At 47.3% G+C, this 25,002-nt stretch overlaps 1 protein-coding gene across 1 annotated transcript; it reads left to right on the plus strand.

The window, feature by feature from the left end:
• The first annotated feature begins 270 nt into the window (after nucleotides 1-270).
• On the plus strand, nucleotides 271-18,256 carry LOC142246474 (uncharacterized). Its single transcript, XM_075319534.1, has 5 exons — nucleotides 271-335; nucleotides 5,344-5,692; nucleotides 6,759-6,879; nucleotides 9,944-10,017; nucleotides 17,621-18,256. The coding sequence occupies exons 2-5, from the start codon at nucleotides 5,350-5,352 to the stop codon at nucleotides 18,043-18,045; spliced, it is 963 nt and encodes a 320-aa protein (XP_075175649.1). The 5' UTR covers nucleotides 271-335; nucleotides 5,344-5,349; the 3' UTR covers nucleotides 18,046-18,256.
• Nucleotides 18,257-25,002: the final 6,746 nt, after the last annotated feature.

Below are 25,002 nucleotides of genomic sequence, written 5' to 3' on the forward strand. Positions count from 1 at the left end.
TTTCTCATTTTGTCTCTCATAGATGTGGTCACTTCTGATGTCAATTACAGGCAAATCTCATCTTTATAAGGAGAGAACTTACACAATTTATTTTGCTGAAATTTTACCAACAAAAATGTACAGTATAAATCTGCTGTGCGCCTCCTGCGCTGTGTCGTGTCCACAGATTGCACTGCACGTACAGTGACAGGTTCCCTTTAAGCCTTATAAACCCTAAACAGTGAATGTGACGTGGAGCCTCCACCCATGGGCCGTATCTACGTAAGAACACGGAAGACATTGCCAGATTCTGTGAGATCCACATTGTAGAGGATCGCCATCGTATTCTCTCCCTGGTGAGTAGCCTTCCTTCTCTCACTGGTAATGCTGGAAGCAAAGATTAACTTTTTCTTTTTCTTTTTTTTAAACTTACAATGTTGTTTTTCCTAAGCGCTTGCGTTATGTAATTTCTGAAACAGACGTGAAAATCTGAGCAGAGTCACCGCATGTAACGTGTGCATAACATGAAAATCAGGAATAACATGGATGTGATAGGAAGGATCACAGTGCCAGTGACTGCACCAGCAGAATAGTGAGTGCAGCTCTGGAGTATAATACAGGAGGTAACTCAGGATCAGTAATTTATGTACACAGTGACTGCACCAGCAGAATAGTGAGTGCAGCTCTGGAGGATAATACAGGAGGTAACTCAGGATCAGTGATGTAATGTATGTACACAGTGACTGCACCAGCAGAACAGTGAGTGCAGCTCTGGAGGATAATACAGGAGGTAACTCAGGATCAGTAATGTAATGTGTATATACACAGTGACTGCACCAGCAGAATAGTGAGTGCAGCTCTGGAGTGTAATACAGGAGGTAACTCAGGGTCCGTACAGGATCAGTAATGTAATGTATGTACACAGTGACTGCACCAGCAGAATAGTGAGTGCAGCTCTGGAGGATAATACAGGAGGTAACTCAGGATCAGTGATGTAATGTATGTACACAGTGACTGCACCAGCAGAATAGTGAGTGCAGCTCTGGAGTATAATACAGGAGGTAACTCAGGATCAGTAATGTAATGTACACAGTGACTGCACCAGCAGAATAGTGAGTGCAGCTCTGGAGTATAATACAGGAGGTAACTCAGGATCAGTAATGTATGTACACAGTGACTGCATCAGCAGAATAGTGAGTGCAGCTCTGGAGTATAATACAGGAGGTAACTCAGGATCAGTAATGTATGTACACAGTGACTGCACCAGCAGAATAGTGAGTGCAGCTCTGGGGTATAATACAGGAGGTAACTCAGGATCAGTAATGTAATGTATGTACACAGTGACTGCACCAGCAGAATAGTGAGTGCAGCAACTGGACATAAATTGCCAAAGTTAAACATGACACATTTCCTTTGTATAAAATATTAATTTATTTTCAACTTTTATATTTTAAAATGAACGAAGAAGAAAAATGGGCCAATGCCAAATTTTGGAGACCCTGCATGGTTAGTACCTAGTAGCACCCCCTTTGGCAAGTATCACAGCTTGTAAACACTTTTTGTAGCAGTTAAGAGTCTTTGAATTCTTGTTTGAGAGATTTTCATCCATTCTGCCTTGGAGACGTCTTCCAGTTCTGTGAGATTCCTGGCTCGGCTTCCAGTTCTGTGAGATTCCTGGCTCGTCTTGCATGCTCTGCTCTTTTGAGATCTAGCCACAGATTTTCAATTATGTTCAGATCAGGGGACTGTGAGGCCATTGTAAAACCTTCAGCTTGTGAGGTCGTCTATTGTAGATTTTGAAGTGTTTAGGATCTCTATCTATTTTTAGAAGCCATCCTCTATTCAACTTCAGCTTTTTTTCAGATGGTGTTAAGTTTGCATTGATCCGCCCCCATGCGTAATGGTTGTCAATATGTTCTTTTCCTGAAATTCTGTGCCTTTTTTTCTCCATACAAACCTTTGGTCATTGTGGCTGGAGTTCTATATGAACCTCATTAGTCCACAGGATTTGTTTCCACAATGCCTTTAGCTTGTTTAGATTTTCTTTTTCAGACTTCTGACGGTGAATTTTATGGTGAGGACGTAGGAGGGGTTTTCTTCTGATGACTCTTGTATAAGGCTATGTGCGCACGTTGCGTTTTTTTCCACGGAAACGCTGCGTTTTGAACTGCAGCGTTACTGCATGCATTCAGCTTCTCCAGCAAAGTGTATGAGAAAGCCGAAAAATCAATGCACATGCCGCTGCGTTTGTAAACGCATCGTTTTGGATGCCCAAAATCGCTGCGGAAAAAAAAGCAGCATGTCCCTTCTTTTCTGCGTTGTAGCTGCGTTCTCCACACATTGAAATCAATGATGTGGGTCACAACGCAACCAAAATGCACTTGGACTGCATTTTTGTTTTGTTCCGAATGCTTTAAACGCAAGTCTTTTCAGTCTCTCTCTGTCAATGTCGGTCAATCTCTGTCTGTGAATCTCCCTCTGTCTGTCGGTCGGTCTCTTTCTCTGTCAGTTGGTCGCTCTGTCGGTCTCTCTGTCCGTCGGTCAGTCTCTCCCCCTCTCTCATACTCACCGATCCCCGATCACCGGCGCGGCGCTGCACGGCGTTCACACTGCTCCGGCGGCTTTTCCTCTTTTGAAAATGCCTGCCGCTCATTATTCAATCTGGTATTCCCTGCTTTCCCCGCCCACCGGCGCCTATGATTGGTTGCAGTCACACGCCCCCACGCTGAGTGACAGGTGTCTCACTGCAACCAATCACAGCCGCAGGTGGGCGGGTCTATATCGTGCAGTAAAATAAATAAACCATTAAAAAGAAACGGCTTGCGGTACCCCCCAATTTTGATACCAGCCAAGATAAAGCCACACGGCTGAAGGCTGGTATTCTCATGATGGGGAGCGCCACGTTATGGGGAGCCTCCCAGCCTAACAATATCAGCCAGCAGCCACCCGGAAATGCTGCATCCTTTAGATGCCACAGTCCCGGGACTTTACCTGGCTCATCCCGAATTGTCCTGGTGCGGTGGAAATCGGGGTAATAAGGAGTTAATGGCAGCCCATAGCTGCCACTAAGTCCTAGGTTAATCATGACAGGCGTCTCCCCGAGAACTTCCATAATTAACCTGTAAGTGAAAGTAAATAAACACATACACCCGAAAAAATCCTTTATTTGGAATAAAAGACAAAAAAAACACCCTCGTTCACCACTTTATTAAGCCCCGAAAACCTCTCTAGGTCCGACGTAATCCACGGCGGTCCTGCGTCGCTTCCAGCTCTGCTATATGAAGCTGACAGGAGCGGCAGTAGAACACCGCCGCTCCTGTGAGCTCCACGCAGCAACTGAAGTGAATCGCGCTGTCAGCGGGGACGTCACTGAGGTAATGTCAGGGTGTGTGCGGGGATGATGAGGGCTGTAGTGTCGGAATGTGTGCGAGAATGTCAGCGGTAATGTCTGGGTGTGTGCAGGGATGTCGGCGGTAATGTCGGGGTGTGTGCGGGGATGTCGGCGGTAATGTCAGGATGTGTGCGGGGATGTCAGCAGTAATGTCGGGATGTGTGCGGGGATGTCGGCGGTAATGTCGGGGTGTGTGCAGGGACGTCAGTGGTAATGTCGGGGTGTGTGCAGGGATACGGACGGCGGTAATGTCGGGGTGTGTGTGGGGATGTCGGCGGTAATGTCGGGGTGTGTGCGGGGATACGGCAGTAATGTCGGGGTGTGTGCGGGGATACGGCAGTAATGTCGGGGTGTGTGCGGGGATGTCGGCGGTAATGTCGGGGTGTGTGCGGGAATGTCGGCGGTAATGTCCGGGTGTGTGCGGGGACGTCAGTGGTAATGTTGGGGTGTGTGCGGGGATACGGCAGTAATGTCGGGGTGTGTGCGGGGATACGGCAGTAATGTCGGGGTGTGTGCGGGGATACGGCAGTAATGTCGGGGTGTGTGCGGGGATGTCGGCGGTAATGTCGGGGTGTGTGCGGGGACGTCAGTGGTAATGTCGGGGTGTGTGCGGGGATACGGCGGTAATGTCGGGGGGTGTGTGGGGATATCGGCGGTAATGTCGGGGTGTGTGCGGGGATACGGCAGTAATGTCGGGGTGTGTGTGGGGATACGGCAGTAATGTCGGGGTGTGTGCGGGGATGTCGGCGGTAATGTCGGGGTGTGTGCGGGGATGTCGGCGGTAATGTCGGGGTGTGTGCGGGGATGTCGGCGGTAATATCTGGGTGTGTGCGGGGATGTCGGCGGTAATGTCGGGACGTGTGCGGGGATACGGCAGTAATGTCGGGGTGTGTGCGGGGATGTTGGCGGTAATGTCGGGGTGTGTGCGGGGATGTCGGCGGTAATATCGGGGTGTGTGCGGGGATGTCGGCTGTAATGTCGGGGTGTGTGCGGGGATGTCGGTCAGTGTTTTCATGTTTGATAGTGCGGTCCCACTCGGCACTGAAAGTCTATGGGGATGCTGCAGAGCAGAGTTGGACCGCACTGTCAAAAATGTGAATTCAGCAGGAGTTCTGCAGCTTTTCGGCTACGTTCTGAAACGCACATGCAGCTGCGGAATAGAACGCAACGTGCGCACATAGCCTAAAGGCCATATTTGTGAGTGGTCACTGAACAGTAGAACAACGTACCACAACTCCAGAGTCTGCAAAAATCTTCCTGATTGTCTTTTGCAGTCAGGCAGGTGCTCTGATTTGCCAATCTAGCAATCCTACGAGCAATTCTCACAGACATTTTTCCTGGTCTTGCAGATCTAATCTTGACCTCCATTGTTACGAATAATTCCCATTTCTTAATTATATTCCATCTGAGGAAAGGGTAACTTAAAAACACTTTCTTATCTTCTTATATAGCCGCCTTTCGCTTTGTGGGGCCCCCACCATTTCCATTTTCAGAGTGCTAGGCAGCTGCTTGGAAGAACCGTTGGCTGCTGTTTTTTTTGGCACAAGGATAGAGGAGGATACATTTCTATAAAGCTGTGAAATGTATTACCTGTCCTTTCGTAACGATGATAGTGCACAAGCCGTAACCCTAACAGGCTAATTAAGGTCTGAAACCTTGGTCAAAGTTATCGGAGCACAGAAATCTCCAAGGGTGCCTAAACTTTTACAGCATCCCATTTTCCTTTCTGTACTTTTTAAAATGTAAAAGAGGATAAATATATGTGTATATATAACCTAAAATATAAAGTAAATGTGTCATCTTTAACTTTATGCCTTTTAAGGGATCATTTCATTTTTAACTTGCTTAACTGTTCACAATAACAGTAATTTTGACCAGGCGTGCCCAAACTTTTACATGCCACAGTGTACTATTGTTGGAATTTAACCTTTTATGCCTGCTATCAAGATTATTTTTTTTATAATTGTATACAGCGAGCCATGCAGTCACCTGTAGCTGACTCTGAAGATACTGATACAATGCGAGAAGCTCTGTCCTCCTACAAGCCCGGGTCATCCCGAAACCTTCAAGGACACGGCTTCACCAGAGTTTGTCTGCAACTGTTTGGTTTGGAGGGAGATGGAAAATCTTCTCTCATCAACTCCTGTCTGTGCGTGGTCCATAATCTGCCGTTTAGTAATGAGGCTGGATCAGGAACATCCGCAGAATCCTTCACCACAACAAGAGAAGAATACAAGCTGACCGACATGGTCTACATTGTCGACAACCGGGGCCTAAAAAACGTGACGAAAGACGCGAGGTTGGAGGTTTCTGCGCAGTTACGTAAGTAGACAAGAAATTGGGAAACAAGGTGTCGAGGAATGAAAAGCGGAAAAAAAGCATGAAGAAAAAAAGCATGACTAAAGTATTCTACTTTTTCATATAAAGTGCTGAAAAATGAGAAAATGCTGTGCACACGCAGCTTCTTTTTTCCTTCCAGTTTTTGGTGTAGAAAAAAGAAGCATGTCAATTTTTGGTCTGTTTACACCTTTATTTTTTTAGCCTTTCCACCCATTGAATACACGAAAAAGGCACCAAAAACCACACAGAAAAACACACCAAAAAAGCATACATTTTTTGGTGCGTTTTTAGGCCACAAGGTGCGTTTTTGGTTGTCACCATTTACCCATATTTTTTTTTTTTATTTGGCGAGTTGATGCTTTTATTAGATATGATTTTTGAGGGCGTGCAATGTTCTGATTTGCATTCTTTTGGTTTTTGAAACATTCTAGAGTTTTTAACCCCTTTCCGACCCAGCCAATTTTTATTTGTGTTTTCGTTTTTTCCTCCCCTACTGCCAAGAACCATACAGATTTTATTTGTCCTTCTATGTAAGGGATTGTTTTTTTGTGAGATATTATAGTTTTAAATGTTACTGTGTATTTTACCATTTTATGTATTGAAAAAATAGGGGAGAAAAACAACCGTAGTGAAATCGTGAAAATGCATTTGTCCATTGTTTTTGTTTTTTTTATGACTTTTATGGATATAAGCACTCCACAAATCCACATACAATGGGTCAAAGTGAATTACACGGCAGATTTGCAGCTAATGTACATGGTTTGGATTGTTTTTATAGTTTTCTATTTTAGAATTTGGCAGGTCCTGCTGAAATAAACCCTCTTTGTAGGGCTCCACCATCGTGGTGAATGCATCAAGGTCTTGCATTGTGACCCTTCATCTATGAGCTCTCAACATTCAATAGTATTTTATTTTCTGGACACGGGAATGATTTGCATAGTGAGGGATGCAACCTCAGCTAAAATCTGGCACTGTTCACGTTACACGGTACTGTTCAAATATTCTTCCTCCTCCTCCTGACCTGCACTGTCTTATTCTCTACACATAGGTAATCTGCGGTCTATGTCCAGGGTGGATTGGGAGTTTGAAAGTGAAAGAACTTTAAATCAGCTGGACGAGAGATGCAACCATCGCTCTGTGGATTTCATCGTGCCAGTGCTCGTCCGCAGGTATAACGTCTCATCAGCCATGTATTATGAAAAAAAGAAAAAAAATGAAAAAATAGAAAGTATTACCGTAATTGTTAAGGGTTGACGAATTGCAATAAAATAATAATGTGCAATTGTAACCCGCTGCAGTGATGGTAAGCTTCAGCTAAGTAGCCCACGGAGCAAGACAGACTCTGCAACTAAAATGATAGCAGAGAGATCTTACCGCAACCTTTGTTAGGAGTACTTCACACACAGCGAGATCGCTAGGAAGATCGCTGCTGAGTCACAGGTTTTGTGACGCAGCAGTGACCTCATCAGCGATCTCGCTGTGTGTGACACTAAGCAGTGACCTGGCCCCTGCTGTGAAATCGCTGATCGTTACACACTGTTCTGGTTCATTTTTTGCTCGTTGGTCTCCCACAGGGCAGCACGCATCGGTGTGTTTGACGGCGGGAGAGCCAACGAGCACCGACTCTGTGTAAGCAGCGTACGCTGGTAACCAGGGTAAATATCGGGTAACTAAGCAAAGCGCTTTGCTTAGTTACCCATTATTTACCCTGGTTATCAAGCGCAGCATCGTTACAGGAGTCGCTGGTGGCTGGTGAGATCAGCCTGATTGACAGCTCACCAGCGACCATGTAGCGACGCACCAGCGATCCTGACCAGGTCATATCGTGGTCGGAATAGCTAGTACGTCGTTTAGTGAGACGGTACCCTTACTTCACACAGGAGAGTAGGTAGCATAGAAATAATCCCTGATAATGTTACAGAGAGTATGCAAATAAAATAAAGTCGCTATAACCTTTGTTTTCTTCACAGAGGCTATGATAATGAACGACTTCTAAAGTAAAGGTGTGTGCACACAGTCCATATAACCCTTGAGCAGGGTGTGCTTACACAGACCGTTTCCGAAATTAGTTGCCTAGGTGACCTGTCTAAGATGTGGAGTATCCCTCTTACAGAAACCAGGTCGCGGTATGCATGGCACCTACCTAAGTAACCTGTTCTAAGTGTGGAGTCTCCCTCTCACCGGAACCAGGCCATGGAACAGAGGCAACCACCTATAGATAGGAGCACTGGGTGCTATAATGGCGGACAGCCAGACACCACCACCTCCAAACACCACCGGAAGCAGCCTAAATGAACTAAGCTCCGCCCCAAACTCTCATGTCCAGTCAGCAATGTCACCCTCGGGCTAATCCGGTAGTGACACGTTATTAGGTCTGCTGACACTGAACCACCAATGGGACGTTGCCGCGTCATGCACATGCTCACCAGAGCAGATTGTGCTCTTAGGCTTAGTAGGCAAAGCATCTCTCACCTGCGCATGTGCTGCACAGCTTACTTGGGACTTAGGTGTCCCAGCAGCCATGTCTCCATGGGAGACCTCAGACTCCAAAGGCACCTGGGATCTAGCCCTTGAAGAAGGGACACCCTGACACCTAACAATTAATGTCAAATAACCCCCCCCCCTCCTATACATACAGTATATCCCAAAAGTGTCTCATGTTTTTGTAAATATATTATATTTTTCCATGAGACAACACCGAAGATATCACACTGATATACTGTACATATAGCAGGTGAAAAAGTATTGAACACGTCAACAATTTTCTCAGTAAATATATTTCTGAAGGTGCTACTGACATGAGTTTCTCACCAGATTTTGGTAACAACCCATCCAATCCACAAAGACCGAGAAATCAAACTATAGATTTTCAAAAATTAAGTGATGTGTAATAATGGGAAATGATACAGAAAAAGTATTGATCACATGAAGAAAGAGAAGCAAAAAGCCATGAAAAGTCCTGACACCAGCTGAAATCTATCAGTAATTAGAAAGCAATCCAGCCACTTAGTGAAAGATAATATCAGCTGGATGAACTGATGGCCGATAATAAGGTGTCTCATTACCATGCTGCCACACAAGAAACATCTCATGATGGGTAAAACCAGTGAGCTGTCTTAAGACCATTGCAAAACCTAGTGATTGCATTGATTACAGAAGACTCTCTAACCTACTGAAGGTTCCATTGAACACTGTTAGGCCATAATCCAGAAGTGAAAAGAACATTATTTCACCATCAACCGGCCACAACCAGGTGCTACCTGCAAGATTTCAGACAGAAGAGTGAAAATAAGTATCAGAAGAATTATCCAAAAGCCAAGGACACCTGTGGAGAGCTACAGAAAGACCTGCAATCAGCAGGTCCAATTATTTCAAAGAATACAAGTAATGCACTCAACATCCATGGCCTGTATGCACGCTCACCATGCAATACTACACCGCTGAACAAAAAGCAGGTTCAAGAGCATTTAAAGTTTGCTCAACAACATTTTGACAAGCCTGTGAAATACTGGTAGAATATAGTCTGGTCAGATAAAACCAAAGTTGATATATTTGGAGACCATAATATACACCATGTTTGGAGGCCAAAAGGCAAATCCCCCCCAAAAACAGTGAAGTGTAGCGGTGGGAACGTCATGGGCTGTTTTTCAACATATTTGGCTCTTGAAAACTGTACATGATTGAAGAAAGGATGAATGGACAAATGTACATTCTTGATAAAAATCTGCTGCCATCTAATAGGATGATGAAGATGAAACGAAGGTGGACATTTCAACAGACAATGATCCCAAACACACAGCCAAGGAAACTCTTAATTGGTTTCAGAGAAAGAAAATAAATCTGCTAGAATGGCCGAGCCGATCACCGGAGCTGAATCCAATAGAAAATGTATGGAAGAAACCTAAGCTCAGAGTCCATAGAAGGAGCCAGGACCTGCGGGATGTGAAGTGTTTGCGTGGAAGAATGGGCCAATATCCCACCTGAGCAATGCAGACGAATTGTGTCACCATACAGGAGGCTTCTGGTGAGAAATTCATGGCAATTGCACCTTTAGAAACATATTCACTTAGAAAATTAGTGACTTGTTAAATAATTATTTTACCAGATGTGTGTTAGTGGTTACCTTTAGTTGATAAAACTAAAATTTCATTCACATGTCCAGTTTTTATGTACGTATTCTTTCCATATTTTTTGCCCATTATTTTTACATCTTCAATTTCTTTGTTTCTTCAGTGTGGATCGTTTATTCAGTAAGAATGTAATGGATGAGTTTAGCCCTCTCTTAAGGGACGCCTTTGAAATAACTGGTAGGTATTGTATTGTGATAAGCACAGATTACGGAGATACTTTAAGAGGTACAGCAGCAGTGATTAGTTAACAAAATACACAGTGAATATTTGGTGGTGACCACTTTTGGCCTTCAAAATAGCATCAGTTCTATTGTAGGATTATAGTCAGGTGTAGGAATAACGAGCTATACCATATTGGTGATAATTATCATCATTTTCATATGTAGGCTGAAACAGTCATTGACTGAAATAGAAACAGCTGTGTAGCGGGCTAAAAACTGGGTGAGGAACTGCCAAACTCTACTACAAGGGTGAGGTTGTGGAAGACAATTTCTTGTCATACACCATGGAAAGATGGAGCACTGCAACAAAACATAACATCGTTATACTGCATAAACAAGGTCTCTCCCAGGGAAATATCTGAATGCAGACTGAGGTTTCAGGATGAGCTACTCAAGCTGTTTTGAAGAAGCATGCAAAAATGATAGCATTGAGGACTGTAGATGAAAGACATTTTCCTTACATTGCTTTGAAATTGGAAGATGTCCAGCAGTGCCATCAGCTCAGAACTGACAGCAACCAGTGGGATCCATCTATTATTCAGAGAAGTCTGTCCAGAAGTGGCCTTCATGGAACATTGAGGCCAAAAAGCCTTACCTTCCACATTTAAACAAGGCAAAGTGACTCCACTATGCATGAAAATGTACGACCTTAGTGTCACGAGATATGTACCAACTGAACAGGGGTTCCTAGGCTGACCCTAAGACTGGGGCCCCTGTGCTGTCCCTTATCTTGAAGGTAGGCTTGATAGTAGCCAGGTTCAAGCCCCCCAGCATAACCCTGTCTCCTGTCCGAGTCCTGATACTACTCCCCCCACCCCCCCCCACCCAGGGAGCAGGCCGGAAATGAAAACCCCACAAATAGGCACAGACAAGGATAAACGAAAAACTTGTGCACACAGCACTTCAAAACAAAGGAGGGACAGTATGTGAACTGGAGAGTAATGCAAAAGGGGTAGGAAATAAATGCACAACAGGAGAATTCACACACCACGCAGAACTGCAACTTGGAAATCACCAAAGAACTGGATAACTACAGAAACATAGGTAGCAGAAGCTATAGCCGGACCTAGCCCCAGAGACCAGAACCTTATAAAGGGTGAAGGTGGCTGAGGATGGTAATCAGCAGCCTGAGCTCCCAGCAGATGATCACAAGCCAGCAGGAATTAACTCCTGCTGTACTAGAGAGCGGTGAAGCCAGACCCAGCTGACACACATCACAGGCTGAGCAATTAAGGGAACCCAGGCTGTTTGTCAGACTCTACAGTGTGAACATGCATGTTGTCATGACACCCAGCGAGTGCAACGCCGAAAACCGCACGACAGTACCTCTTCTTCTATGAGGGGCCTCTGGACCCTCAGAGACCGTCGACCCTGGCTTCTCAGGATGGCAGCGATGAAAGGAGTGGGAGAAGAGGTCACCAAACCCAATAAACTCTTTAAAAGCGATTTATGGAATACACTATGGATCTTGTAGACAGCCAGTAACGCCAACTAAAAGGCCAGCAGATTGATGATGGCCGAAATCTGCAATGGACCGATCAAATGCAGTCCCAACTTCAGCAATGGTAACTTTAGCTTGATGTTCCTAGTGGAGAGCCACATCCAATCGCCAACACACAGGTCCGGACCTGGCACACATCCACAGTCAGCCACATGCTTATATTTAGTCCCCAAGGTAAGCAAATGTCGCTGAACATTTCTCCATGTGGACGCCAGTACAGATTCTAGTGGATCCTCCTCCGGTATTGTGGAAGTGTGACCCTTACGTAATGTACAAAATTTCGGACGTTGACCATAGACACAGAAAAACGGTGATACACCGGAGAACTCATGACAATGGTTGCTAATGGCAAACTCGGCCAGAGGAAGGAATGCCGACCACTCCTCCTGATTGTCCGAGACAAAGCAACGTAAATATTGTTCCAGATTTTGATTCATATGTTACGTCTGACCATTGGATTGTGGGTGGAAAGCAGATAAATGTGACAATTTAATGCCCAAGCGAGAGCAGAATGATTTCCAAAAATTAATGATGAATTGTGTACCCTTATAAGAGATAACATCAGATGGAACACCATGGAGCCTGGCAACCTCCAGTATGAATACCTGGGCTAATGTCTTAGCATTAAGCAAAGAAGGCAAAGCAACAAAATGGTTTATTTTGGATCATTTGTCAACCGCCACTAAAATCACCATATTACCAGAAGAGGGGGGCAGATTCGTAATGAAATCCATCGACATATACGCCCATGGTTTGCTAGGAATGGTAACGATAGCAAACACCCAGATGAATGGGAGTGCGATGGGTTAGATCACGCACAAATGGTACATACGGACACATAAAAGACAACATCTCTACGTATCTTTGGCCACCAAAACCGACTCAACAGGAGGTCCAGAGTACCCTTCACCCTTGGATGACTAGCTAAATCTGAATCCTGGTGCGCCCCCAAAACCTTAAGATGAAGGTTCACAGCAACGACTTCACTTGGGTAACCAAGCTCCGGGCCTCAACTGAATAGCGCAGTTGTAAGGCCTATGCGGCGGCAACTCCTGACAACGTTTCTCAGAAAAAAGTCCATGAAATCAGACAACCACTCAGGCATCCTGGGAGCTACAGCTGAGACACAGGTCACCAGACAGTGGGCAACTCGTCTACCCTGAACCCAGAAGAGCTGGTAAAGTGCTCGTTAATGATATTGGCACCAGCACCACTGTCCAAAAAACACCTTAATGGCCACCTCATGGCCCCCAGCCTTAACCTTGGCGGGTAGCAGACATTTACTGACCATCATGGAGGAGATACGTAAGCCCAGGCAGGAACCCCCCAATCGCCCTGAGCTTAGAAGTTTTTGAAATGCACCCTTTTGTTATAGAAAAAAACATCGCCCCAACGTTCTCAGAGGACAAGACTCTTGTTTAACCTGGGACATCCCACCGAGCTGCATGGTTGCAACAGAGGTTTCCAAGGAAGGTTTTGTACACTGTACCCTCCCAGGACGTAGTAGTATTGTGGACCCCTCTGACGAAATCGGCGGTAAATGCAAATAATTAGTGCCATAGCAGACTCCATAGAGGAGGGGTCTTGTACATTTACCAATGCCTTCCTGACCCGCTCATACGCCCTGGAGAAACTGGATCCTAGGAGCAGGGTCATTCCATAGTATGTCAACTGACCAGCATCGGAACTCCGTGCAGAAGTAGTTGCACCACCCCCGAGCTCCGCTACCTGCAATATCAGCATCTGCATTTGTTTGGCGAGACTGCTAACAGGATCCATAGGGAAAAAAAATATAGGTAAGTGGGCCGGATATGTCATGGGGTATGTACCAATGAAACAGGGGCTCCTATGCTGACCCTAAAGGGTGCTTTACACGCTGCGACATCGCTAGCGATGTTGCACGCGATAGCACCCGACCCCGTCCGTGCGACATTTGGTGATCGCTGACGTAGCGAACAATATCGCTACGACAGCGTCACACGCACATACCTGTTCAGCGACGTCGCTGTGACCGCCGAACAATCCCTCCTTCAAGGGGGAGGTGCGTTCGGCGTCACAACGATGTCACAGTGGCGTCACTAAGCGGCCGGCAAATAGCAGAGGAGGGGCGGAGATGAGCGGCAGGAACATGCCACCCACCTCCTTCCTTCCTCATTGCCGGTGGAGGCAGGTAAGGAGATGTTCGTTGTTTCTGCGGTGTCACACACAGCGATGTGTGATGCCGCAGGAACGACGAACAACCAGCGGCATGCACCACCAATGATATTATGAAAAGGAGCGACGTGTCAACAATCAAAGATTTTTGATGTTTTTGCGATCGTTGATCGTCGCTCCTAGCTGTCACATGCTGCGATGTCGCAGCGTGTAAAGCACCCTTAAGACTGGGGCCCCTGCACTGTCCCTTATCTTGAAGGTAGGCTCGAACCTCCAGCGTGACCCTATCTCCTGTCTGAGCCCTGATACTACTCCCCGCCTCCCCCAGGGAGCGGGCCTGAAACCCAGAAACGAAAACCCCAGAAATAGGCACAGACAAGGGGTAACGAAAACTCGTGCACACAAACACATAGGAGGGACAGTATGTGAACTGGGGCGTAGTGCAAAGGGGGTAGGAAATAAATGCACAACTGCAGAACTCACACCACGCAGAACCACAACTTGTAGATCACCATAGTACTGGGTAACCCACAGGAACCGAGGTAGCAGAAGCTATATCCTGCACTCACAGTCCAGAACCTTAGAGGATGAAGGCTGAGGATGGTAATCAGCAGCCTGAGCTCCCAACAGATGATCACAAGCCAGAAGAAATCAACTACTGCTATACTAGAGAGCAGTGAAGCCATACCCAGTCTACACCCATGACAGGTTGAGCAACTAAGGGAACCCAGGCTGTTTGTCGGACTCTGCAGTGTGAACAGAGTCTGACGCCGCCATGACACTCATAAAGTGCATTGCTGAACACTGCACAACACTTGGGTGCTGAAAAATGGCGGCAGGTGCTGAAGGACTTGACAGCTGCGCGATAAGACTGCAGGAACAGTGGAGCATGGTGGAAGGTCTAAAGGGCCCGTTACATGCTACGATATATCTAACGATATGTCGTCGAGGTCACGTCGATAGTGACGCACATCCAGAATCGTTTGACGTATCGTAGCGTGACGGCTACGAGCGACTGTGATAGAGCAAAAATACTCACCTTCTCTTTGCTTGTTGACACGTCGCTCATTTTCAAAATATTGTCCAATTTCCTGGAAGCAGGTTGTTCGTCGCTCCCGAGGCAGCACACATCGCTCCGTGTGACACCCCGGGAACGAGGAACACTGCTTACCTGCGTCCCGCCGGCAATGCGGAAGGAAGGAGGTGGGTGGGATGTTACGTCCCGCTCATCTCTGCCCCTCCACTTCTATTGGCTGTCCGCTGTGTGACGCCGAACGTCCCTCCTCCTTCAGAAGAGGATGTTCGCCGCCCACAGCGAGGTCGTTTGGAAGGTAAGTACGTGGGATGGGGTTTATCAACTTTGTGCGACACAGGCAACAAATTGCCCGTGCCGCACAAACGATGGGGGCGGGTGCGATCGCACGAGAAATTGTAACGTGTAAAGCAGCCTTAACAAGTTTGGGGCTGCATTTCAGCAGATGGGAGTTGGGGATTGATCAGGATTAATGGTGTCCTTAACGCTGAGAAAATCAGTCACATACTTCTCCATCATGTAATATCAGAGTGGTGTCTGGTTCCAAATTTATCCCTCAGTCAGACGATTCCAACCATCCAGCCAATGTCACTAAGCATGAGGGAGTCATAGAGGTGATGATCCCACCCCAGAGAGCCCTGATCTTACATCATCCTGGGTTCAAGAGGCAGAAGGATCCACACAAGCCTCATACACAGAAGATCTGGGGTCGGTTCTCCAAGATGTTTGGAACAACGTCCTGCAGAGTTCCTTCAAAAACTGTGTGGAAGTGACAGGTATACCCCAAAAATGGATGAATGCAACATGCGGTCAGCAAATACTGATGGAATTTAGATTGCTCTTTTGTTCATTCGATTTAGATTTTATGAAAAAAAAATTTCTGCCAAAAAAAAGGTAGGAGTAATACCATTATTTACATTTTGTTGATATTGCACTTCTCAATATTGAAGCTGCAACACGAAGAAGGAAATGTAGAGGAATTATGAAAATTACAGGATGGATAGACTTGTTAATGAGATGCAAATGATGAGAAAATGGAAGCAACATTTGTAAAAGTAAATTGATTGTCACACACAGAAATGCATGCATTGGCTGCTATCAATGAGATTAATAATGGTTGTATGAGGAAGATTCTGCCACTGAAAGCACAAAAAGCATCAAGATCCGCTGATGGTGGCTCCTGTGTAATCATTGAACAATGACGTCCAGGTGTGCTTGATGGTCACACTGTTAGTGTAGTAGGAGTAGAACTGGAATGACGTTGTCTCGTGAAAGCCTCTTCATGGTGTTTCCCATGTGGAGCTACATCCTGTATTACACCCCAGAGCTGCACTCACTATTCTGCTGGTGCAGTCACTGTGTACATACATTACATTATTGATCCTGAGTTACCTCCTGTATTATACTCCAGAGCTGCACTCACTATTCTGCTGGTGCAGTCACTGTGTACATACATTACTGATCCTGAGTTACCTCCTGTATTATACTCCAGAGCTGCACTCACTATTCTGCTAGTGCAGTCACTGTGTACATACATTACATTACTGATCCTGAGTTACCTCCTGTATTATACTCCAGAGCTGCACTCACTATTCTGCTGGTGCAGTCACTGTGTACATACATTACATTACTGATCCTGAGTTACCTCCTGTATTATACTTCAGAGCAGCACTCACTATTCTGCTGGCGCAGTCACTGTGTACATACATTACTTATAATGTACTGACCCAGTTACAGCCTGTATTATACTTCACAGCTGCGCTCACTGCTGGTGCAGTCACTGTGTACATACATTACTTATAATGTACTGACCCAGTTACAGCCTGTATTATACTTTACAGCTGTGCTCACTGCTGGTGCAGTCACTGTGTACATACATTACTTAGGCTGCTTTCACATTTGCATTATTTCCCTTCAGTCGCAATCCGCCGCTTTGGAAAACAGCACAATCCGTTAACGGATTGTGCTGTTTCCCATAGACTTGTATTGATGACGCATTGCGACTGATGGGCTTGCGTTGCATCCGCCGGTCGACACTTCAGTCATGGAATAACTGACCATCGGTGGTAAAGATCGCAGAATGTAACGTTTTTTGGAGCGATGGATCTGTTGTTAGCAACAAAGCATTCTCAGAAGTGGAAATGCCTGTGTGTGCGGTGATGATGGGGGCGGTAGTGCCGGCGTGTGTGCGGTGATGATGGGGGCAGTAGTGCCGGTGTGTGTGCGGTGATGATCGGGGCGGTAGTGCCGGTGTGTGTGTGCGGTGATGATGGGGGCGGTAGTGCCAGTGTGTGCGCGGTGATGATGGGGGCGGTAGTGCCGGTGTGTGTTGTGATGATGGGGGCGGTAGTGCCTGTGTGTGTGCGGTGATGATGGGGGCGGTAGTGCCGGTGTGTGTGCGGTGATGATGGGGGGCGGTAGTGCTGGTGTGTGTCAGGTGATGATGGGGGCGGTAGTGCCGGTGTGTGTGTGTGTGTGTGTGTGTGGTGATGATGGGGGCGGGAGTGCCGGTGTGTGTGTGTGGTGATGATGGGGGAGGTAGTGCCGGTGTGTGTGCGGTGATGATGGGGGCGGTAGTGCCGGTGTGTGTGCAGTGATCATCGGGACGGTAGTGCCGGTGCGTGTGTGGTGATAATGGTGATTCCGTTAACGGATTCCTGTGAAATAACGTATCCGTTGCGTCCGTTTATGCCACAAAAAGGGCGAACGCGTCGGAATGACAGACCTGTCGGATTTTAAAGAACTCAAATGTGAAAGCAGCCTTATCAAGCACTTTAATGCTAAATAAATGGTATGTTTCCAGTAGTGATTAGTATAGAATATATCCAGCACTACTCTCTGAAGTTAACATTTCTCTTTTTCTTTTCGGAGGAATTTTTCCCATTGTGGTTCTCACAAAAAACAACGGTCAAAGTGTTGCCGAAATACAAAAATTAATAGAAGACCTGGGCCCCCAGCATATTTTCCTTCTTGATAATTACACCACTACCAATACTTCTCGCAGTGGAAACACTGACTCTAAAGTTCTGAAATTTCTGCATGTGTGTCTCCAAGAGGCCGATCGAGGGATTCAGAAGAAGCAAAAGCGAAATGTTCAGTGGGAGCTTCTGAAACAGGCCACAGATCAGATTAAGGCCGAGATGAAGAGGCAGAAGGAGCTGGAGAAGGAAGAACTGGACCGCAAGGATGACCTGCTGAGGAAGAAGGAGGAGGAGATAATTCAGAGTCAAATACAAGCGCCATGTTTCGGACAAGGGTCAATTTCGAGTACGGGACTGTTTGGAATGGCGAGGTAAAGGCACTTAGCACAACTTCTGGGTCTAACCTTACTTAACTTCTTAATTATCGCTCACTACATTTTGGTGGTGAGCGGTGCAGATCCTCAGTGTGGCGGGTGGGTAATGGCTCCCTGTTCTCCTCTGCTGCAAGAATGATGTAACTACAACCCCTGGCAAACATTTTGGCTTCCCCTGGCTCTGAGGATGTTCATTCAGTTGTTTACTTTTGTTTAAAAAAAGCCGATCACAGTCATGGCTAAAGTCTAAAGTCATTTCAAATAGCAACTTTCTGGCTTTAAGAAATACTAAAAAAAAAATCATGAAAACATAATGTGCAGCCAGTAACGGTTACTTTTCAAGACCAAACAGGGGGAAAAATTATGGAATCACTCAATTATGAGGAAAAAATAATGGAATCACCCTGTAAATTTCCATTCCCAAAACTAACACCTGCATCAAATAAGATCTGCTCGTTAGTCTGCATCTAAAAAGGAGTGATCACACCTTGGAGAGTTGTGGACTGACATGAATCATGGCTCCAACACGAGTAATGTCAATTGAAACAAAGGAGAGGATTATCAAACTCTTAAAAGAGGGTAAATCCTCATGCACTGTTGCAAAAGATGTTGGTTGTTAACAGTCAGCTGTGTCTAAAATCTGGACCAAATACAAACAACATGGGAAGGTTGGTAAAGGCAAACATACTGGTAGACCAAGGAAGACATCAAAGCATCAAGATGTTTGGTCTTGAAAAGTAACCCTTACTGGCTGCACGTTATGTTTTCATGATTTTTTTCAGTGTTTCTTAAAGCCAGAAAGTTGCCATTTGAAATGACTTTAGACTTTAGCCATGACTGTGATCGGCTTTTTTTAAACAAAAGTAAACAACTACATGAACATCCTCCGAGCCAGGTGAGGCCAGAATTTTTGCCAGGGGTTGTACCCGCACCTGCGCTACAATTAGGACTGGAGGAAGCATCTACACCGGTTAGTAACCTTGTGATTACCGCAGCCCTTCTAAGCCTTGCCATAACATCAGCCTGAGTCATGGGGAGACAATATGTTTAAACCCTTCCCGCCCCATGTTTTGTTTTTTTTAGTTAGGGCAAACCATTTTTTATTTCTTCAATTTTCATATTAGTGTACATACATTAAAAAGCAATGAAATAGTAGTATTTTTTTGTGGGGGGAGGAGTTAATACAACGACAAAACATGCAACTTTGGTGTTCAATTTTTTTGTTTTTCTTTTTTTTTCTTTTTTTTTTTTAATCCAATTAGTTTTTATTGAAAACACGGCAGATACAAAATCATACATGGTAATTTAAGAGAACAATTGTCAACTGCCCGCACATGAGGGCTCCATACATTAATACATTAATATACTCCGAGACAATCCAGTTACAATTCCTCTGCCTTACACTTTAACCACACAACAACATGGGGAGGGAGGAGAGGGGAGGAAAGATGGGGACTTCATTCAAGTAAGGGGGAACAAGAACAAAGGGGGAGGGGAAGAAGGTAGGGTTGGGGGGGAAGTGGGGGGGGTTAGTAGGGGTACAGGGTTAGATGCCTGCCTGCATTACCAACCCCAGTCCACCAGCCGGGGCCATCAACTCCTCCTAGATTTCTCTCATAAACTGATGCCTCAGTCAGGGTCTCAATGCTTTAGCCCCCTGGCTAGCCGAGCCAGGGCTATAATTCCATCGGCTCTATCTCAACTAGGTGCTCTTTGCCCGGGGAATAGTTGTGTAATAGGTGTTGCATGGCTGAATGACAGCCAGGGTTCCCATATTGTAAGAATTCTAGTTTTTTGTTTTAGGGAGTGGGCAAGGCAGTATTCATATTGGCATTGTTGGTCGATCCTACTATATAACTCGGCTCCAGAGGGAGCTTCAGTGGCCTTCCACGAATGGCTCAGACACTGTCTGGCAGCTATTAGAATTTGCACAATCAGTCCCCTAAAATTCTGCGGGTACGAGTCTATGCCCAAATTCAGAACTGCCAGCCCTGGGTTGGGGTTGGTGTGCACACCTGTTATTTCACTAATGAGTCTGAAAACTGCTATCCAAAAAGGTTGGACCCTCGGACAGTGCCACCAACAGTGTCCCAGTGATCCCCTCTGGAGGCAGCCCTTCCAACAGAGCGGTGAGTAGTTGGGAATGTAATGCACCAATTTTGCCGGCGTATGGTACCAACGTAGATGCACCTTTTTCAGCTGTTCCAAATGGTTAATGCATTTTGAGGATCTTTGCACCCACTGCGTCGCAGTATGCCACGCCGAGGGGGAGGTGTTAATGCCTAAATCTGATTCCCATTTAGTCATGTATGGGAGCTTTTGCTCGTCAGAGGGGTTGTTCAACCATTTGTAGGTTAAAGAGATTCCCGGTTGCCTCATTAGTTTTTTAAACAATAGTGCCTTAACAGTGGGTAAGGTCGGGTTTGATCCCGGGGGGAATTTTGTGCTTAGAAAATGGCGAATCTGCAGGTGTTGATAAAAACACCCCTTTAGGGAGGGGTGCTCCCGAAGTATATCGTTGAAGGGCCTAATCTCTGCACCATCGTAAAAGTCTGCCAAAACTCCAAAACCCGCTGCTTCCCATCTTCTCAAATTTGTATATGGAATGTGGGATTCTATTGCTCTGAGCGAAATTTCTGACAGCGGGACCTGGATCTTAGGGATCATCTCACTGCGCCATATGGCTATCGATGCTGTCATAGTAGGGAGACACAGGGTGGACCTAGTACGTTTTAGATATTCCACCTCCATCAGTTTCCTCGTCGAACCCTGGTCTGTCAGAGAGTTCTCAAGTTGAACCCACCTATGGGAGCTCTCCGAGTTCCACCATTCTTTGAGTGATTCTATAAGAGAAGCTTTATAATAGGCCATCACATTAGGCGTACCCAGACCTCCCATTCCATATGGCAGATGCATAATCTTACTAGCAACTCTAGCTCTTTTATTACCCCAAATAAACTTATTGGTCATCGACTGCAGTTTTATCAAATATCTATATGGAATTTTAAGAGGGAGACACCTAACCATATACAGCAGCTTAGGAAGGAACGTCATCTTAAAGCAGGGGTGGGGAACCTCCGGCCCGCGGGCCGCATGCGGCCCGCCATGACCTTTTATGTGGCCCCCGGGCAGATTCCCGGGGGAGGCAGTGCTGGTGCTGTCACCGCAGTTTGCTGCCGCCGGCCCTTTAAATCCACACATTGCTGTTTGTGCTGCAATGTGTTCTCCCGTCGGCCAGTGCCAATTGTGGGCGGGTCCACAGCAGCCTCACAGCTTCCCTCGTTCTGTGCACGCCCCCTGCCCTCCGGAGATCAGTGCCTGCCTTCTCCTTCTGATGCAGTGTCCGGCTCCTGCACTCCGGTGATGTGAGTGCAATGCTGCTGTGAGTCCAGCGCCGATCCTCTGCTGCTATGCGCCCTGCCCAATGCTTGTGCCTCCCCACACCAGTTCTGTAAACCTTCTCCCCCAGAGTTGCATGAAACTCTCAGCGCAGTGTGGCCCCCAATATCCTGTGTGCACACCTCCCCCAGTCCTGTGTGCAGCCCCCCAATGTCCTGTGTGCAGCCCATCACCCAGTAGTCCTGTTTGCACCCCCCCAATGCTGTGTGCACCCCTCCCCCAGTCCTGTGTGCAGCCCCCCAATGTCCTGTGTGCACCCCCACACAATCCTATGTGCAGCCCATCACCCAGTCCTGTGTGCACCCCCCAGTCCTGTGTGCACCCCCCCAGTCCTGTGTGCACCCCCCCCAGTCCTGTGTGCACCCCCCCAGTCCTGTGTGCACCCCCCCCAGTCCTGTGTGCACCCCCCCAGTCCTGTGTGCACCCCCCCCAGTCCTGTGTGCACCCCCCCCAGTCCTGTGTGCACCCCCCCCCCAGTCCTGTGTGCACCCCCCCCCCAGTCCTGTGTGCACCCCCCCCAGTCCTGTGTGCTTCCCCCCAGTCCTGTGTGCTGCCCCCCCCAGTCCTGTGTGCTGCCCCCCCCAGTCCTGTGTGCTGCCCCCCCCAGTCCTGTGTGCTGCCCCCCCCAGTCCTGTGTGCTGCCCCCCCCAGTCCTGTGTGCAGCCCCCCCCAGTCCTGTGTGCAGCCCCCCGCCCAGTCCTGTGTGCATCCCCCCCCCAGTCCTGTGTGCATCCCCCCCCAGTCCTGTGTGCATCCCCCCCCAGTCCTGTGTGCATCCCCCCCCAGTCCTGTGTGCAGCCCCCCCCAGTCCTGTGTGCAGCCCCCCCCAGTCCTGTGTGCAGCCCCCCCCAGTCCTGTGTGCAGCCCCCCCAGTCCTGTGTGCAGCCCCCCCCCAGTCCTGTGTGCAGCCCCCCCAGTCCTGTGTGCAGCCCCCCCCAGTCCTGTGTGCAGCCCCCCCAGTCGTGTGTACAGACCCCCCCAGTGATGTCTGTGCCTCCCCCCCAGTGATGTCTGTGCCTCCCCCCCAGTGATGTCTGTGCCTCGCCCCCAGCCCCGCGTGTGGTGTCTGTGCCCCCAGCCCCGCGTGTGGTGTCTGTGCCCCCAGCCCCGCGTGTGGTGTCTGTGCCCCCAGCCCCGCGTGTGGTGTCTGTGCCCCCAGCCCCGCGTGTGGTGTCTGTGCCCCCAGCCCCGCGTGTGGTGTCTGTGCCCCCAGCCCCGCGTGTGGTGTCTGTGCCCCCAGCCCCGCGTGTGGTGTCTGTGCCCCCAGCCCCGCGTGTGGTGTCTGTGCCCCCAGCCCCGCGTGTGGTGTCTGTGCCCCCAGCCCCGCGTGTGGTGTCTGTGCCCCCAGCCCCGCGTGTGGTGTCTGTGCCCCCAGCCCCGCGTGTGGTGTCTGTGCCCCCAGCCCCGCGTGTGGTGTCTGTGCCCCCAGCCCCGCGTGTGGTGTCTGTGCCCCCAGCCCCATGCCCCCAGTTAATTAATTGCTTCATCCAATATAGCAGGGTCATTTAAACATTGATAATTTTGTGCGGCCCCCGAAGGTTGGTAGAAATTTCCAAATGGCCCCCGACAGAAAAAAGGTTCCCCACCCCTGTCTTAAAGGATTGAATTCTCGCCATCCAAGATAGCGACAACTTCTCATACCTGCCTAGAGCCTGACCAAAGTTTTTGAGTAGGTGATCGAGATTGGATCTGATGAGGGAATGGGTTGGTGTCAAATGGATACCTAGATAAGGGATACTGTCTTCGCACTACTGGAAAGGAAAGGCTGCCTCCAAAATCCTTCTGGACCTTGCGGGTACATTAAATGGTAGTACTAAGGACTTAGTGGCATTCAATTTGTAATAAGACACCTCAGAAAAGGTCGACAGGGTGGACATCACTGCTGGAAAGGAATATTCAAGGTTAGTACATGATATTATTACATCATCCGCATATAGACCCAATTTATGTTCATGCTCCCCTACCCTTATACCAGTTATGTTCGGGTTCACCCTAATTGCCTCCGCCAGAGGTTCCACCACCAGAGCAAAAACAATAGGGGACAGCGGGCACCCCTGGCGGGTGCCATTGGTTATAGAAATTTTAATGAGCGAAAACCCGAGGCTAGAACTGAAGCATTTGGGTGAGAGTACAAGGCCAAAACAGATGACTTAATTCTTCCTTCAAAACCAAATTTCATAAGCACTCTTTCCAGATATCCCCAGTGCACCCTATCAAAGGCCTTTTCGGCGTCGAGTGACAAGAATACACCAGGGACACCCGACTTCTCCATCACCCCAATTAAATCCAGCATCCGCCTGGTGCCATCTTTGGATTGCCTGCCCGCCACAAAACCCACCTGATCCGGGGCTACCAAGGAGGGGATTATTTTATGGAGTCTGGTGGCTACCATTTTTGAGTAAATTTTTAAATCACAGTTGAGCAATGAAATTGGTCTGAAATTCCCAGGGGTATCTGCCGTTTTCCCCGGTTTGGGTAGTGTAGTGATAACTGCTTCTAGGTTCTCTGAGGAAATAGTCCCGGCCATTTGCCACAAATTAAAGGTCTTTAGTAAAAAAGGGGCTAGAATAGAGGCAAATTGCTGATAATATTCATAGGGAAGCCCATCCGGGCCTGGGGCTGAGTTTCGTTTAGAAGCTCTAATGGTGTCCAAAATTTCCTGTATAGTAAAGGGAAGATTTAAAGATTCTAATTGCCGGTCTGAGACCCGAGGCAATTCCAGACCGTCCAAAAACTCCTGAATTTTTTCCGGTGTTGGCTGAGGGGTTTGCGGGTCATCCCTTAAATTGTACAGGGCAGCATAATACTTGGCAAAGGCGTCTGCTATCCCATTAGGGTGCCTTATAAGTGATCCGTCGGGGCCCTTCAAAAATTCAATTTTAGATTTAATTTCCCGTTTTTTTGTTCTTCTAGCTAGTAAGGTGCTGGCTCTATCCCCCATCGCATAAAAAGTTGATTTACTCTTTTTAAGATTATGTTCATATCTATACAACAGGAGGGATCGCAGTTGAAACCTGCAAGTAAGAATTTCCTTGGACAGTGTAGACGACGGGGAGGCCTTGTTAATAGTTTCTAAGTGTTGAATATGGGCTATAATTTCTTTAATTTCTGCTTCTCTTTGCTTTTTCAAGAATGATGCAGTTTTTAAAAACTGCCCTCTAATAACTGATTTGTGTGCAGCCCATAAGGTCTCGTCAGAGACCTCCCCATTGTCATTATGTCCAAAGTATTCCAACAGGCCTGCCACAACCTCCTCCTGAACGTTCTTTTGGTTCAGTAAACTAGTATTAAGTCTCCACTGAGGCACCATAAATCCACTAGTAGAGTCCTGTACAACCAAAGTTATCGGAGCATGATCCAACCATGTTATCAGACCCACTTCAGCACCCGTACACTTGTGAACAGTCTTACTATCCGTCAGGAAGAAGTCGATCCTGCTGTACGACCGATGCCTTGGGGAAAAGAAAGTATAGTCCCTTTCCGATGCATGAAGGTATCTCCATATGTCATGTAGATGAAACTCCGCGACCAACTGTTTCAGTTCCTTTCCTGACTTAGC

Source organism: Anomaloglossus baeobatrachus, chromosome 7, assembly GCF_048569485.1.
Source record: "Anomaloglossus baeobatrachus isolate aAnoBae1 chromosome 7, aAnoBae1.hap1, whole genome shotgun sequence".
Classification (NCBI taxonomy): Eukaryota; Metazoa; Chordata; class Amphibia; order Anura; family Aromobatidae; genus Anomaloglossus; species Anomaloglossus baeobatrachus.

Excerpts from the sequence above, each read along its gene's own strand:
- LOC142246474 (XM_075319534.1), top strand. The coding sequence starts at position 5,350 with ATGCAGTCACCTGTAGCTGACTCTGAAGATACTGATACAATGCGAGAA. Across the intron at positions 5,693-6,758 it reads GGAGGTTTCTGCGCAGTTAC|GTAATCTGCGGTCTATGTCC; the intron begins GTAAGTAGACAA and ends CTCTACACATAG. Across the intron at positions 6,880-9,943 it reads GTGCCAGTGCTCGTCCGCAG|TGTGGATCGTTTATTCAGTA; the intron begins GTATAACGTCTC and ends TTGTTTCTTCAG.